Here is an 18,194-nt window from a genome sequence, read left to right as displayed (position 1 = left end):
AATCCCCAGTAAGGAAGAAGCTCTGTACTCTCCTGAATACTGAAATTGTAGAATATTTTTGCAGGATTATTTTTTAAATGTATATGTTTGACATTTTTAAATGCTTGCCACTATAAACTAATATAACTCTTCACAATCTAGTTGGTGTAAAACAGAAGAAAGGCATGGATGAGCGCGTGGCGCGTGCGCGCACACAAACACACACACACACACACACACACACACACACACACACACACAAAATACTTTGTCAAAACTCAGTGCTGTTCAGAATAATGCTGTTACAAATGTGTCTATTTGTGTACATAAATGTCTTGCAATTCGATCCAAAACATAAAAAAATTAACACCCAGTGTGAGAAAAAGTTTATGTACAGGGTATCTGCAGGATCTTTAAGCTCAAATTTAAGAACTTTTAAGACCTTTTTTAAGACCTGCACAAATAAAATTAATACCATATGAGCGGCATAGCGCTCATGTCTATGCTAACATATTAAACTGTAAAATTACCATAAAAAGCATGATTTACAGGTCAGATACAAGTTTTCTCAAAAACAAAGTTTTATAAAATTATGAACGCCACATTTCAGCCTTTAAACCATTTTTAAGAAAAGGGATTAGTCAAAAGTATTAATTATTACATTAATTTAAACAATTATTATCAATCAAATATTATATTAATTAAATAACATTTAAATATATTTTTCTGTCTCAATTGTTGAGATTTTTATAATGCATTATTTTCTTGTCGACCCACCAGTTCACATTTACAACACTGTGTGTTTGCTGCATAAAAACATGGGTTGATTTTCACATTGGTCTAAACAAAAACAACAGAACGGCTTATTGAAAATGCTAATTCATTCTCTGCCAGCAGGAGGCGCTTTCGAAAAGGCAAAAATATAGTGGTTTCTCATGTTTATTTAATGAAATCAAAGCCTTTTGAAGTTTAATAGTCACATTCAGCCATATAGCAATTCTAGTCTTTCCGTCCACAAATTTAACACCTCTTGAAATCATAATTAAAACTTGCTTGTAACATTTAAGACTTTTTATGGCCTTAAATTCAATAGGCTACAACTAAATGTAAGACTTTTTAAGGACCCGCGTAAACCCTATATGTAGTATTTTTTTCCAGTTCATACAAAAATGTACATTCAAAGAAAAGATTAAAGTAAAAAAAAAAGAATGTGTTTCGAAATTAATTTAATAGATATTCACACTCTGTCAGAATGAGTGAAATGAATGGATACTTCTGTGAGTGCTTCTGTGATAGTGTGTCATGTATGGGTATTTTTTTGGCTGCTGTCATGCATACTTAACCGAAATTGTTATTTAATATGAAATGTAATATAATATTGAAAGCACTGCATAGAATGATCTACAACTGCACTGTCATCCATTTTCACAATCTGCAAGCACATGGTGAAATAACACAAGGTCATGGATTTAGAAGTAATCACAATTATATGGGCTGTAATTTAAATTTGTATGCCAAATATGTATGTCTTTCAAAAATATGAATCTATTTTTCTTTAACACTGAATTGGTGCACTTATATTAAAACATACTCAGTCTTAGGCATGTTAAAGTCACACATGTCTAATTTTAACAGCACTGTTGAAGATGAAAGATGGCTTAACCAATAAAACTTCATCCCTTTCAATGAAGTAAGACTTCAATATTCAAAGGCCACGTTGTGCTAGCAGCTGGCTGATAAATATACAGATATGAATGTGATCAATCCTCCTGGTGGTTGTACAAGATGTCTGCAGTGGGGTCCTTCCTGTGCGATGGAGGTACTAGGTGATTTGGAAGCTCTGTAGGAAGCTCAAATCCCTCCAGTTTGATTTTAATAAGATGCTGAGCAAGAGCAAATTCTTCATCATCCAGCATGCCGTCCTTATCACAGTCTGCCAGCTTCCAGATCTTTCCCAGTACAGTGTTGGGCAGACGAGAATTCATCATCTCCCTCTTGGCATTGATGCCAGTTACTTTCCCATTGATAGGCATCAGTGTGTAGAAGATTTCATCGTAGCGATGTTTGTCGCTACTCACAATCCAGTCCTCAGTATCAGCCCCTGCACTGATACCCTCACCATAGCCGTGGCCGAAAGGCCCGTCGGACGAGTCCTCAAAGGCTCCACCCATTACCATCTGAGTAGGCTGCTTGCTTTCTTCCTCTCGGATCATGTTCATCAGGCTTGAGATCTTGGTGGACAACATTCTGTCCACGGATTCAATCAACTTCACCTTCAAAGAAGGGAACTTGCTGAAGTCGTAGTGTTGCAGTTGCTCCTGCATGTCAGTAGATGTGAGTGACAGAGGGAGATATTTTAAAGTCAAACTAAAGTGTGTAATAATATAGCATAAACAGCCGATACACACTGGGTTATATTTTTTGTTTCATTATTCATTTTTTATAATGTGTTAAACAAATGAGGCATCCAAGTACTGAAGTGGTTATTTCAGTGATATGATGTCTAATTCTTATAAGTTAATCAATGTCGCCTACAGTCTATTCAGAGAATGGCATTTATCTTTCAAGTGCTGCCTGGAATCTGTCTGGTTGGAAAGTTCACTGAGAGCATGTGTGCAGTCAATAATTAGCAATGTTATTATAGTTAATGATTGCTGTATTTTCATATCAATTAAAATTCTGCATCCCTGGACCTTAAGTAAATGTGAAAGACCTGAATGTGAGATGCGTTCCCATTAATCTCGGTAAAGGAATGTGAAACTCCATTACAGTGCTTGACTGATTGCTGACTAGATGTGGGGCTAGAGTCTATGGAGAGTCATGCTGGGTATACATCCTCAGGCAAGAACAAAAGAAAGTGAAAGTACAGACTCTGTCTGCTCCTCAGACAATAGCAAGGCTGGGACTCAAGCAGCCCCCTCAGGGACTCAACCATAGCACTAACACACTGTACAAAACAAACATCCCTTAGATCTACAGCCTGGAATCCTCATACATCTGCACCATTATCCTAATAACCAGCAGTTGTTGGAAATTTTATTCATAGCTACGTAAAACGTGTCTCTCTAAATAAACATCCTTAGTTTTGTTTAGTTTGTAAACATATGTAGAAGCCATAATATAATATCTAATATTTACCCATGTTCCATAGACACAGGCCAAGTCTCACCTGCATTTTAATGACATTAGGGAAATCTCCAGGTGAGATGTGGTGCTCTCTCTGCAGAATCTGATAGATCTCAGGCAGGTGGGCAATCAGCTCCTCCTTTTTCTTCTCTTTTCCAAACAGGGAGGGCATTTCCTTCTTCAAGTAGCTGATGATATAAGCATGCACCTGTAACACACATAGCAGATTATAGTCAGTTCATGAGGAGGTATGGTGAACCTGTGTTCATGGAATAATGTATACTGGAAAAATGGGCCCACATATAACATACTGATAAAAAACAGATGTGCAAATACATTTCGAAAATGTTCTTAATAATAATAATAATAATGTTATATTATTATTCATAATTATTGTTAAAATAATATTTCTCCCTTCTTCGTCTCCTTTTTTAGTATTATTATTTTGTTATAATAAATTAAACTGACCTTGCATTTAATAACTACATTTAAGACACATGTGAATACACAAGCCTAATGACAATAAGAGAAGGTCAAACTGTTTATTTAAAACAAAGGCTAATTTATGGCATACAGCATAAGTTTAAAAAAAAAAGTAAGTTTCAAATGAAAACCTAAATGTTACATGCCCGTGAAAGTAATTTAAGACCTCAAATGATATCACAATGCAATGTGTTTGTGTGTGCGCGTGTTTTATGTTACATTAAAAAACAAAATTTTTCTCACATGAAATCCACCTCCTGTTACTCTAGGCTGGTTACATAATCAAACACCAGCTGTGTGTTTACACCTTGGAAACACCCTTGCCAAAGGATCATTCAAAAGCGTCTGTATTTATACAAAGTTTTTCCTCAATATAGAGGCAGTACACCACGAGAGATCCAAATTAAGGCTGGGCTTTTCCCTTTTAAGCCATGTTTATTCCTCTAAAGGATGATTGGCGGCTCGAGGAGGACAGGAAAGGCGTAAACATGACGAATAGCAAGACTAAGTGGGGTGGAGAGGTTAGAAAAAATAAGGGCCGTTCTCTCTTCAAGACTGTTACACACATTCCTTTGTACCACGGAAAGGGACTTTTCTGGGCTTTTCCAGGAGATGGAGAAGGCATTTAACAGCTTCACATAGCTTTACCATTACAGGAAGACAGGCACAGGGCTACAGGATTCCTGTTTACTGGATGTGTTTGGAAAATATTGCGGAAGAGATAAGACGCACTGTCTGTCATGGTTCCATGAGTGAATTGTTTATATGTCCATATTTAAGTGTTAAGGCGCAACTAGGTTGTGTTGAATGAGGCTCATGTTGTACCGTGTGTAAGTTCATTCAGTGCACTCAGCCAAAAACAATAGTGGTTGAACTAAGGTCAAATACAAGACAAAATAACAGACAATGAGCAACGATGCTGGAAAGTTTGACAAGCAGCAAGGTATTATTAACAATTTAAGATCTTAATAATTAATAACAATTATTTATAAATAATATTAATACATCAATACTAAATATATTAATATCAAATATGTATAAGTGTATGATGCATAAATATCTGCATAAATAAAACTGTTTATAATTAATTAATATCAACTAAAATATCAGACTAAAATAATAAAATATACTGTAAGTATATAAACATCATATAAATAATAACATGATATGATAGATCTTAGGCTTAATATTCAATGTTTTATACATTCAATTATAACTATACTACAATAATATAAATAGCACTAAACAACTTTTTAAAAGCATAAAAATGCATGGCTAAGTGTGTGGACTGTGACATTAAAACCCTTACCTTAGCAAGACGAGCTCTTTTGATGAGGTCATTCAGCTTACGCAGGGCAGCGTTGCGAGGCAAACTCTGGATGTCTCTGAAAACATCTTGTGTTTCGGCTTCAAACAAATGCCGGTTCTCTGCATTTTGAAGAGGTTTGGCCCAAAAAGAGCCGAGATAGACCCTCACCACCTCTGGAGTATTGATCACCTTCCCCAGAGACCACATCAGCGCACCATAAACCCGCATTAGCTGCTGAGTGTCCACCTGATCGGCCTTGTTCAGTACCACGCGGATTTTGTCATCTTGCCCACGGAAAGCTTTGATCGCTTGAGAAAATTCATCAGATATGTCTAGCTTATGGGCATCAAAGAGGAGAATGATACGGTCCACTCGCTCTCCAAACCAGCGCAGGACCTCAGAGAAATCATAGCCTATGAGGGAAATGTCAATAGAACAGAATTAATAAGCATCAGTACTTCATAGCCCTCCATGTAAGGGAAAACAGATTGAGTGTACTGCATTCAGTACACACCATAGACACATATGTGACCCTGGACCAGAAAACCAGTCTTAAGTCGCTGGGGTATATTTGTAGCAATAGACAAACAAACATTGTATGGGTCAAAATTATCGATTTTCTTTTATGCCAAAAATCATTAGGATATTAAGTAAAGATCATGTTCCATGAAGATATTTTGTAAATTTCCTACCGTAAATATATCAAAAATTAATTTTTGATTAGTAATATGCATTGCTAAGAACTTAATTTGGACAACTTTAAAGGCGATTTTCTCAGTATTTAGATTTTTTTTGCACCCTCAGATTCCAGATTTTCAAATAGTTGTATCTCGGCCAAATATTGTCCTATCCTAACATACATATGATGTATACATCTCAATTTTAAAAAATTGACCCTTATGACTGGTTTTGTGGTCCAGGGTCACATATACAATAGTAAAACAATAGTAATGACACAATACAAAACATGTATAGTATATTATTCCCAAACTTTTTTTGTTAGCTGAACTCAGAAATCTCTGAAGTAGATTTTAAGTTAATATTTCAATAATTTAACATTGCATTCACGTGATCATGGTTCTCTTATGTTGGCTAATGGTCACATGGCATGCAGGTAAACAAATAAAATATTTCATATTGTTATGATTTTTTTTTAAATTAAATACATTTTTCTTTTCATCAACTCCCAAACCCCAGTCTGGGAAACCCCACTATAATACTGTATGTATATAATAAATATGAATAATAAACAAACAGACATAATAAATTATATAATAAATAAACCTTCTAAAATAACATACAGTGGGTATAGAAAAGCATCAACCCCCTTTAAAAAAAATCACATTTTGTTGCTTTGCAGCCTGAAATGAAGAAGGACACAGTTTTTGTTTTATCCAGCTGTATTTACTCAGTGCAACTTATAACATCCAAACGAAAGATATAACACCAACATGTCACTGAATCACTGATATGGAAAAAGGATCACCCCCTCCTAAAAATGACTTGTAAACTCAATCAGGTGTAGCTAATCACCTTCTCAATGGCACACAAAGCTATTTGACTTTCAACTGTGATCAGCTGTGGTCATTTTGATCAGCTCAGCATGAAAAGAGCTTTTCTGTAGCATTTCAGTCCTTGGTAGTGCAACTGAAGCAAACAATCAACTATGGGTGGCAAGGCACTGTCAAAAGATCTCCGGGATAAAGTTGTGGACAGGCACAAGTCAGGAGATGGATACAAAAAAAATTCAAAGGCTTTATCAATGCCTATAAGCACAGTGAAGTCAATTATTAAGAAGTAGAATGTATTTGGTACAACACAGACCCTCCCTGCATCAAGACGTCGCTCCAAACTGGATGAAAGAGCCAGGAGGAAAATGGTCAGAGAGGCGACCAAGAGGTCTACAGCAGCTCTGAAGCTGTTGCAGGAATTGCAAGGAAGAGTGATCATTGTGTGCATGTGACAACAATATCACAAATTCTCCACAAATGTGGCTTGTATGGGAGGGTTGCAAGAAAAAAGCCACTCTTCAAGAAAGGCCATGCAGTCACGACTGAGAATTTCTGAGGCAGATGAGACTAAAATTGCATTATATGGCCTCAACACCAATCGATATATCTGGCGGAAATCCAATACAGCTCACCTTCCAAATAACAGCATTCCTACAGTAAAGCATGGAGGTGGTAATATCCTGTTTTGGGGCTGTTTCTCTACAGCAGGGACTGGAGCACTTGTCAGGATCGAAGGATAAATGGATGGGGTAAAATACGGTCAAATTCTTGAGGAAAATCAAACGGTCACCATTTGTGGACTGCACTGTGCACTGACTCAGTGATTCGGGTTTTTTTTTTTTTAATGACATGTTGGTGTTATATCTTTCATTTGGATGTTATAAGTTGCACTGAGTAAATACAGCTGGATAAAACAAAAACTGTGTCCGTCTTAATTTCAGGCTCCAAAGCAACAAAATGTAATTATTTTAAATGGGGGGTGGGGGTGATGCTTTCTATACCAACTGTAATTAAATAAAAAAATAAAACACAAAAATCCAAGACCACACTTAATATTTAAAACACTCATTGTGGAAACATTACACACACAATTCATTTGAAATTGGTATTTCACGACTGGAAAATATGTTAAACTGTCCATCATGCATAAATAATGATCACACATTTCTTTCTGTAGCTAGAAGAAACAGGTATAGAAAGAAACAAGGACATAAAGATCAGCGTTCAAGCCTTGTGCACAGGTCACTGTTCTGTCATGACCATAAGAACCTTCTAGAGACTGGGACACCACATCTGCCCTCATTTACATGCAGCTCATTATAAACCAGTGCATATGTTGATGAATTCAGATTTTAAAGCAATGATATCCAGCTTATCCAACCACCTAACAGTCATGAGGAAATTACGCTGCTCCAACAACAATGGCATGGATTACACATAGCTATAAAAATTTCACAAAAAGCTCTGCCAAGATTTTACAAAGGAGGAGCTCAGTGCTTAGAGTGTGGGAACCATCAATGCTTTTCCATGTAAGGCAACTTTGTATAGAACAAGGACTCTAAATTAACCTTTTTTTAATTATACAAAAAATTTAATAAAAATTTACATAAATGTAAAAGGGACCATCTATGTCTTGGGTCCTATAACTAGTAACAATTTCTTTTAAAATATTTAACCATTTTTAATAACTTTTTGCCACAGTTCAATTTAACTGATCCTACAGTGTGATGAATACGTACAAACAGTCCAAACTTCATGCATTATAATTATAAAAATCAACAATACACTGTTTAAAATTGTGGAAAAAAACAGATGGTTGTAGAGTATAACATGTCACACCAGAAGTTGTCAACTTACCAGCATTATTTTTATAATTATTTAATCACTTTATAAAGAGCAGCCTAAATAAAATTTGTTGCACTCATTTACAAAATCTAGAGATTGGAAAATTTTAAAGCAGGCACAACACAAATGTCTGGGTGTAAAATTCAGGGTTTTTTTCCAATTTTGAACATTCATAGTCATATTAGAAATGAAATATGATTTATGCACATGTTCAATGGTGCATCGTGAGATGTGTCAGAGACGCTAACGTAAGAGGAATGCAACCTCAGCTGAGTGGAGCTAAAGCAGGAACAGATGTGGAACGCCCATGTGTTTTATCCCTCATGGCCAAAGCTGCGGCCGTACATTTGTGCCACCAGGCCTAATCTGTAGTCTGCAGACCCTCTGAGCCTGCGTATACCCGCGCTGTACCTCTGCTGCTGTGAATTTTCATAGATAACACTTGTACAGCATGAACAGGCATATCTCACAACTGTTAAAAATTGCTTGGCCACCTCTCAGACGTGCTCTGCCTTCTTAGTTAAAATAAAAAATTAAAAAATATGTGAAATAAAGCATGTAGCAGCTTGTTTTGTTAATTGATGATCCAGTAGCACATAAACACCAGCTACATGTTAAGTTACCAGAATGCTGACGTAAACCCTGAAGTGTATTTGGCAAGCTAAACTCATGCTTTTGAAATGAGGAAAAAGAAAGTGAGAAATGCTGACTTCACAACACCAGACTCATCACCGTTTCCAGCAGGTCTGCTGGTGTCATGTAATGGGAGACAGGGACGGAAACAACAGAGGAAATTTACAATGAAACAGGCCAGATCTGGTGACTAAAATGAAAACTAATGACTAAAGCATTATGATTGTTCCTTATACTGGGAACATGAGCTTCAGTCCTCCAGGGAGTGAACCAGCCTGTCTGCTCTAATGCATCACACCAAATCTATTTTCAATGGGAAATAGCCACAGAGACTCCAGGATGAAGAATTCTGCCAAGGCTAAACATCAGAGTTCACATTGTTTTGGTTATGTGACATTATCTTCCCTTCACTAAGCATCCAGTCATGACTAGTTTCACCTTAAAGGGGTCATCGGATGCAAAATTCACTTTTGTTGTTGTTTGAACATAAATGTGTGTTGGAAGTGTGTGTACACATCCACCCTATAATGATAAAAATCCACCCAGTGTTTTTTTTTCAAATCCCTATTTTCAAATCCCCTTTCTCAGATCAGGCTGTTCTGAGATTCCTGTCAGTTTTTTTTAGCATTATTTTATTATAATAAATACACTGCCCTAACATTTAGTGACTACATTTAAGATACACACAAGCTGTAGCCCAATGACAAGAGCAACTATTTATTTAAAACAAAGCCTAATTTATGACATACAGCATAAGTTTAAAATGAACACCTAAAAGTTACAACCCAATTAAAGCAATTTAAGACCTCAAATTATATCACAATGCATTGTGTTTTTTATGTTACAATAAAATAAACACAGGATCAATATCACTATTATTATACTATAGACAGTTTTTCTCACATGACATCCACCTCCTGTTACTCTAGGCCGGTTACATAATCAAACACCATCTGTGTGTTTACACCTTGGAAATGTCCTTGCCAAAGGAACATTCAAAAGCGTCTGTATTTACACAAACTTTTTCCTCAATATAGAGGAAGTACACCACCAGAGATCCAAATTAAGGCTGGGCTTTTCCCTTTTAAGCCATGTTTATTCCTCTTAAGGACGATTGGCGGCTCGAGGAGGACAGGAAAGGCGTAAACATGACGAGTGGCAAGACTAAGTGGGGTGGAGATGTTAGGAAAAATAAGGGCCGTGCTCTCTTCAAGCCCGTTACACACATTCCTTTGTACCATGGAAAGGGACTTTTCTGGGCTTTTCCAGGAGATGGAGAAGGCATTAAACTGCCTCACATGGCTTTACCATTACAGGAAGGCATGCACAGGGCTTCAGGATTCCTGTTTGCTGGACATGTTTGGAAAATATTGCGGAAGAGATAAGACGCACTTTCTGTCATGGTTCCATGAGTGAATTGTTTATATGTCCATATTTAAGTGTTAAGGCACAAGCAGGTTGTGTTGAATGGGGCTCATGTGGTACAATGTGTAAGTTCATACAGTGCACTCATTTTAAAAGCCAAAAACAATAGTGGTTGAACTAAGGTCAAACACATGACAAAATAACAGACAATGAGCAGCGATGCTTTACAAATAATTATTTACAAATAATATAAATACATCAACACTAAAAATATGAATATCTAATATGTATAAATTTATAATCTATAAACAAAAATTTGTTATAATTAACTAACTTTAACGAAAATACTAAAATAAGATTAAAATAATAAAATAGGCTTATAAGTATATAAAAAATAATACAACTATTACCATATAATAAAATTATATGACAGATCTCAGGCATAATATACACCATTTTATGCATTTAATTTTAACTTACATACAATAACATAAATGACACTAAACTAATTTTTAAAAGCGTCAAAATGAATTTCTAAGTGGACTTCTAAGTTGTGATGTTAAAACCCTTACCTTAGCAAGCCGAGCTCTTTTGATGAGGTCATTCAGCTTACGCAGGGCAGCGTTGCGAGGCAAACTCTGGATGTCTCTGAAGAGATCTTGTGTTTCAGCTTCAAACAGACGCCGGTTGTCTGCATTTTGGAGAGGTTTGGCCCAAAAAGAGCCGAGATAGACCCTCGCCACCTCTGGAGTATTGATCACCTTCCCCAGCGACCACATCAGCGCACCATAAACCCGCATCAGCTGCTGAGTGTCCACCTGGTCAGCCTTGTTCAGTACCACACGGATTTTGTCATCCTGCCCACGGAAAGCTTTGATCGCTTCAGAAAACTCATCAGATATGTCTAGTTTATGGGCGTCAAAGAGGAGAATGATACGGTCCACTCGCTCTCCAAACCAGCGCAGAACCTCTGAGAAATCATAGCCTGTGGGGGAAATATGTCAATAGAACAGAATTAAAATGTGAGAATTAAAATAAGAGAAAACAGATTGAGTGTACTGCATTCAGTACACACCATTAGAGATAGTAAAACTATAGTAAAAACACAATTAAAAAACATATATAATATAATAAAGGAATTCCCCCTGTTAGCTGAACCCCAAAATCCTTGAAGTAGATTTTAAGTTAACATTACATTAATTTACCAATGCAGGTAAACAAATAAAATATTTCATTTATATAATATATATTAATTCTACATATTTATGATAAAATTAAATATTTGCTTTTCATTAACACACAAACCCAAGTTTGGGAAACCCTAATAGAATATAAATATGCATAATAAATAGATATAATTAAAAAATATTATTATTATTAATACTAATTAGTATATTATTATTATTATTATTATAAATAAACAAACAAACAAATGTAAAATATAAAATACAAATATCTGAGACCAAACTTTACTCATGGAAACATTACACACAAACAATTCATTTGAAACTGGTATTTCACAACTGGAAAATGTGTTCAACTGTCCTTCGTGCATTAATAATGGTTACACCTTTGCTTCTGTAGCTGGAAGAAAGGGGTATAGAAAGAGAGAAGGACATAAAGATCAGCTTTCAAGCCTTGTGCACAGGTCACTGATCTGTCATGACCATGAGAACCTCATAGAGACTGGGACACCACTTCAGTTCTCATTCACATATAGCTCATTATAAACCAGTGCAAATTCAGATTTTAAAGCAATGAGATCCAGCTTATCCAACCACCCAACAGTCATGAGGAAATGACGCTGTTCCAACAACAATGGCATGGATTACACATTGCTATAAAAATTTTGCAAAAAGCTCTGCCAAGATTTTACAAAGGAGGAGCTCAGTGCTCGAAGAGTGTGGGAACCATCAATGCTGTTCCATGTAAGGCAACTATGTACAGAAGAAGGACTCTAAATTAACTTTTTATTCTGACTACATTTTTTTTATTAAACAAAAATTTAAGTTAAAATGTACATAAAAGTAAAAGGGAACATCCATGTCTTGGCTCCTATACCTAGTTACCATTTCTTTTAGAGTATTAGCCATAGTTCAATTGAATTGATCCTACAGTGTGATGAATACATTTTTAAAAGTACAAACAGTCCAAACTTCATGCATTATAATTATAAAAATCAACAATATAGTGTTTAAAATTGTAGAAAAAATTGCATGTCACACCAGACGTTGTCAACTTACCAGCATTATTTCCCATAAATATTTAATCACTTTTATAAAGAGCAGCCTAAATATAAATATGCTGCTCATTTATAAAATTTAGAAACTGGAAAAATGTAATGCAGGCACAACACAAATGTCTGGGTTTAGTAATTTTAAAACTTTGAAAAATTCATAGTCGTATTAAAAATGAAATATGATTAATGCATAAGGTTAATGGTGCATTGTGAGATGTGTCAGAGACGCTAACGTAAGAGGAATGCAACCTCAGCTGAGTGGAGCTAAAGCAGGAACAGATGTGGAACACCCATGTACATTGTTATCCCTCATGGCCGAAGCTGCGGCCGTACATTTGTGCCACCAGGCCTAATCTGTAGTCTGCAGACCCTCTGAGTCTGCATACACCCGCGGTGTACCTCTGCTGCCGTGCATTTTCATAGATAACACTTGTGCAGCATGAACAGGAATATCTCATGACTGTTAAAAATCGCTTGGCCACGTCTCAGAAGTGCTCTGCCTTCATAGTTAAAAAAAATTTAAAAAGCATGTAGCAGCTTGTTTTGTTAATTGATTTTCTAGAAACACATAAACACCAGCTACATGCTGAGGTACCAGTATGCTGATATAAACCCTGAAGTGTATTTGGCAAGCTAAACTCATGCTTTTAAAATGAGGAAAAAGAAAGTGAGAAATGCTGACTTCATAACATCACAGACTCATCACGGTTTCCAGCATATCTGCTGGTGTCATGCAATGGGAGACAGGGACGGAAACGACAGAGGAAATTTACAATGAAACAGGCCAGATCTGGTGACTAAAATGAACTAAAGCATCTAAAGCATTATGATTGTTCCTTATACTGGGAACATGAGCTTCAGTCCTCCAGGGAGTGATCTGCTCTAACTGCTCTAATGCATCACACCAAATCTATTTTCAATGGGAAATAGCCACAGAGACTGTAGGATGAAGAATTTTGCCAAGGCTAAACAGCAGATTTCACATTGTTTTGGTTATGTGACATTATCTTCCCTTTACTAAGCATCCAATTGTGACTAGTTTTACCTTGACAAACAGCTCTTCTCTAATAAACATCTCTTCAGTCTGTTCTGAGATTCCTGTCAGAATGACGTAGTTCAGCACAGGCCCCTCCCACGATAGTTGATTGACAAGGCCATCTTACCTTAGACCCGCCCCGAGTGAGCTGAGAGCTGTCCGCCATTGTGTCGACTCCGGTGCAGGGGAAGACAAGAGCGTCTCCGATTAAGCGATTGAGGTGTTTTGTTGCTGGATGTAAAAATGAACATAGCAGTCGTCATTTACTCCCGACATCTGAGCCACTGAAGACGCAGAGGATTAACATTACTTTAATTTTTGAAGGGAATATGCCGATCCCCGATCTGCCTAAATGCGTTTAAGTTCGCGTGAATTATTTGTGATCCAGCTTCATCAACAGAGGAAGTGAGTACAAGGGTTTTTTATGAATCTTTGCAAATCACCTTTCCTAATAATGTGCTAGTTAGCCAGTTTCGCAGCTGAAGTTTACAGTCTGCACGTCACCCCACGGAAGAGAGGGGCGGGGTCAGCAGAGCTCATTAGCATTTAAAGCAACACGGACTAGAATGGCGTGCTGAAAACAGAGCTAATTTTGACAGGGTAAAAAGGGTGTTTTTTACACTACCATTGACATATTTTAACCAAAGTATGTTATAGACTTTTCATTAAGACCCTAAAGAATCATATCAACTTGATATGGGCATCCGATGACCCCTTTAACAAACAGCTCTTCTCTAATAAACATCTTTGGAGGAGCCCTTAAAGAAGAATGGGGTATATTTGATGGTGTCCGATTGGTCATTTGATATCCCATTGCATGTGTGTGACCATGTGACAGAGCCTGTGCGTAACTCCCGGTCTTTGTTTGTCATACAATACAGGATGGACTGGCTTAAAGACACTACAAAGACTAGAGTGAACATCCTCCTGTACAGTAAACATTGCAGCCACTGACCTCTGCTTATGCGCTGCTTCTCACCAGACAAAATCCCCGGCGTGTCAATGATGCTAATGCTCTGCAGAACTTGGTTGGGCATTTGTGAGCAGATGAACCTGACAAGACAGATGGAGAGAGTTCATCACCTCATGTTATCACCGGAAATGCTGGTAGTATCACTACATTTGTCGGTTGACTCATTTGATCTGAGTCATGGGAAAATATAACAGCCGAGACACATTTTCTCTTAAAATTCTTTCAAAGATACGAGAATAAATCTTATCACAATTGGTTACCAAATAAGTGAAAGTCACTTTATAAAAAACAAAAGGAGACTAACAAGCTGTTCAATGAACTTCAGATTAAACAGGACTTACTTAAAATAAATAAATGTGTGGTCACATTTACCGTTGCTCTGTGAAATTTTGCAGAAGCTCTGCTTCATGCATCGCCAAACTACTGACAGTGGAACTTTTTGCTCACACAATGTTGCCAATATTTTGTTAATGTGACCTCATATTAACAGAAACAAACTTTGTATAAAAAAAGAAATGAAACATAAAAAACAATATGCATCCATCCAGAACACAATGCAATCAAGGCCAAAGATAACAAATAAGTTTTAAGGAGGGTTTTAAACATGTTGATTGAGGTAAAGGACCTTTTGGACAGTGGTAAATTACTCCACAACCTTGGGGCAATGACTTTTAAAAAGTACGACACAGACATACAACAAATGTATAATACATTTATAATGTGACTAAAACTATTGTTTAACTTTATATCTAGAAATCTCCATGTGAGAGAATATTATAGTGATGTTAAGATTGCAATACTGTCTCAAGTGAGTTTGAGTCTTTTTTTTTTTTAATAAATCCTTAGAGGAAATTGCAACATCTGTAAGCAAACATCACCTGTCAGCTGCAAAGCAGAAGGACATGCTGAGAAATAGAGGAAGAAGCATTCAACCAAGTTTACTTTTCAAGAAAATTACACATGCATTTTTTTTTTTTTTCAAAAAAGCCAGTAGATAAAAGTGAGGAGAGATTAAGAAAAAGAAACTGCTGTGCCCAAATGTGCCATCACATGACGCACGACAGGGTCCACAGGAAACAAAGTACATTGTTTTGAGGTTCCTCTGGAGGAGAGGAGATGTTCTCTGTCAAGTGGTCTTTTGACCTCTACTATGTTCACTGTCAAAGAAGTAATACCCCATTTCCCCTTCACATAAATATCAAGCAAACAGGGAAAAAAAACCTTTGTCTAACTGTCTAGGTACTAAAATTAAACATTAAAACTTGTGGAAGCTCATGCAACAGCTATAGTTAACTAAAAGGAGAAGTGACCAAGCCCCTTTACACAGTTTTGAGACACTTTATTTGAGAAAAATATTTGCCTGTAATAGAAAAGCAGGCTGCGTGGGATGAAAGGAAGAAATGAATGAGTAGCAGAATGAGCTGGGTAGAAAAACATTTGAACCTAATGGAATGTAAAGTGACAACTGCAAAACTACAAAGCAATGTGACATAATGTGTATTTAGTGAATGCATGTTCTTTTGTAAACTTTAATCTGTACTTAGGCCATTCCAGACAAATTTCCTTATCCTATACCACTGCCAGAGCAAGATAATGGAAAGTATTTGTTTTGGCAACGGCCTGGGAAAGAGGCATATGTGTTATATAATGTAGCGAGTAAGAATATACAGTATGCCCACATCCTTGAATTCCATGCTGCATGACATATATATGGTGTTATCAATTGATTCAGCCCCATTTTACTTTTTTTAGAGGTGTTGAAGTGTTAGGTCACCCAAAAATGGATAAGCCGAAGCTCAAATGTGCTTGTTTCATGCAAAAAACTTTATGTATGTGCCTTGATCAATGTTTATATGCAAATTAAATTCAAGAAGACTTGGATTAAACCCATTTGATTCATATAGATTACTTTTACTTTATTAACTCTTTAAAGCATGAAAATTTAGGTGGAATGGACTTTCAGTAGAGGGAGAGAAATCTCTCAGGTTTCATTAAAAATATCTTCATTTGTGTTTCAAAGAACGACAGTCAAAGATGAATGACAGTCTTCAGTTTGAAACAACATGAGGGTGAGTATTGGTGGCCATTTTCATTTTTGGTTGAACTTCCCTTTTAATATGCCAAGATTGAAATCTTTTGAGCAAGCAAAGAGACTCTGAGAAAGAATATGTTTAGGACACTTGATTGAAATACTACAGTCACAATCTTTGAAACTTAAATCTAAAGGGTAGGGATTGGGCTCTTGATATTTACCTATTTAAGAAGGCATTTCCAAATGCATTGAGTTTGCGGAAAGGTTTCTTGGGGTCCACAACCAAAGCATTTCCAGGAACAATTCCCTCGTTCTCATTATACATTACAGCTATGAATCCATCTGTCGTTGGTTCGGGGCCAATTCGCATCCCCGGAAAATCTTGCTCCAGAAGATACCTGCAGGAGGGAGAGGTTAAGTATTAACAAACCACTACTTAGTGAACTGGAGTGGCATGATTATGTGACAGCACACGTTAACAAAATGTCATGGTTGGGTGAGAATAAAAACTAATGGAATAAATGCTGCAGTGATTTCATTTAAAATGTTACCCAATAGCATTTAGCGTTGAGACACTGTGCAGTTAAATAAACATCCAAGCTGATCAAGGATCAAAGCTAAACAGTGGCACTTAACCCTTGAACAAATGCTAGAATGTAAAAACAGACCTATTCATCAGTCTCACTCTTCCTGTAACTCCCTAGCCATAGCATAGATCCCTAGCACATCCTGCCAGAGGATGAGAAAGTGTCAAAGGTTTCCAAGCAAAGAAACACACATGGCTTGTCATTAAAATCTAACAAAAACATAAGGGAACTATAAATCAGACTGTGCTCATTGTTAAATATGGTTGGATTACTCCTTTGTGCACATTTTTAATGAAAGAGACAAGAAAAACATTTTACGAGGGGAGGTGAAAAAAACAATACAAACACGCCTCTAGCACTCAAAAGCCTCTTTCACACAGAGATTCCGGAAAATACATGGATAATGTGTCCCGGGATCATTTGATTTTGGTTCATTCACACTGCCAGTGATTTTCGGGAACCTGTGCATGTTCTCTATTATAGATCAGTGGTTCACACACATCCGATAGAATGTAACACGTATCGTTTCTCTAAGCTGGTGAACAATCAGTGTGCATAGTGAGGAGCTCCCTGATCTCTGCTTCATTCCAGTTTGCACATATTTTTTTTTCGTCGTGAACGTTGATCTGCCTTCAAAACTCCCGGTAAAAAAATCGCACGATAATCATCACTACGACCCACCCTTTACTGCAGGGGCGGACTTTCCCATTAGGAAAAGGTCGGCGACCGCCTTGGGCCCCCAAAAGCCAAGGGCCCCCTAAAATGCTTTTCATGTACGATTTTCATGAACGTGTTTCTTGTGTATCCTACTTGTAGCAAATGAAAATATCATGAATCTGAAGCTGTAATTAAATATTGAGCAACAGTGCGTATTATATGTTTATTGTTTTAAATGCCGCTTACTCTGAGAAGGACCCAAGTAGAGGACGCACATGGGTGGATGGGTGGATGACATGACATGCAGTTCTACCTGTCCATGATGTCATATACTAATAAAAATGGGTATTTGTTAAAAATGTATATCTTTATGTTGTTCCTCTGACAAGATATTATTACAGCATACCATAGCTTTACTG

At 36.8% G+C, this 18,194-nt stretch overlaps 1 protein-coding gene across 3 annotated transcripts in view; it reads right to left on the bottom strand.

The window, feature by feature from the left end:
• Positions 1 to 885: 885 nt before the first annotated feature.
• LOC107694734 (EH domain-containing protein 4-like) overlaps positions 886 to 18,194 on the bottom strand; it is a 22,462-nt gene continuing 5,153 nt past the window's right edge. For 2 of the 3 annotated variants that reach the window (XM_016494425.1, XM_016494418.1), the window contains exons 2-6: positions 16,753 to 16,929; positions 14,482 to 14,579; positions 4,898 to 5,310; positions 3,149 to 3,313; positions 886 to 2,297 (exon numbers count right to left, since the gene is read on the bottom strand). In XM_016494425.1, coding sequence (XP_016349911.1) covers positions 1,740 to 2,297; positions 3,149 to 3,313; positions 4,898 to 5,310; positions 14,482 to 14,579; positions 16,753 to 16,929 — 1,411 coding nt within the window. In that variant the 3' untranslated portion in view covers positions 886 to 1,739. Of the gene's footprint in view, positions 2,298 to 3,148; positions 3,314 to 4,897; positions 5,311 to 10,823; positions 11,237 to 14,481; positions 14,580 to 16,752; positions 16,930 to 18,194 lie in introns of all 3 variants that reach the window. The other variant, XM_016494432.1, reaches the window with a different exon arrangement.

Source organism: Sinocyclocheilus anshuiensis, unplaced genomic scaffold (assembly GCF_001515605.1).
Source record: "Sinocyclocheilus anshuiensis isolate Anshui unplaced genomic scaffold, SAMN03320099.WGS_v1.1 scaffold942, whole genome shotgun sequence".
NCBI classification, from domain to species: Eukaryota; Metazoa; Chordata; class Actinopteri; order Cypriniformes; family Cyprinidae; genus Sinocyclocheilus; species Sinocyclocheilus anshuiensis.
The sequence above is the reverse complement of the archived record's forward strand: the minus strand, read 5'-3'. Positions and strand labels throughout refer to the sequence as shown.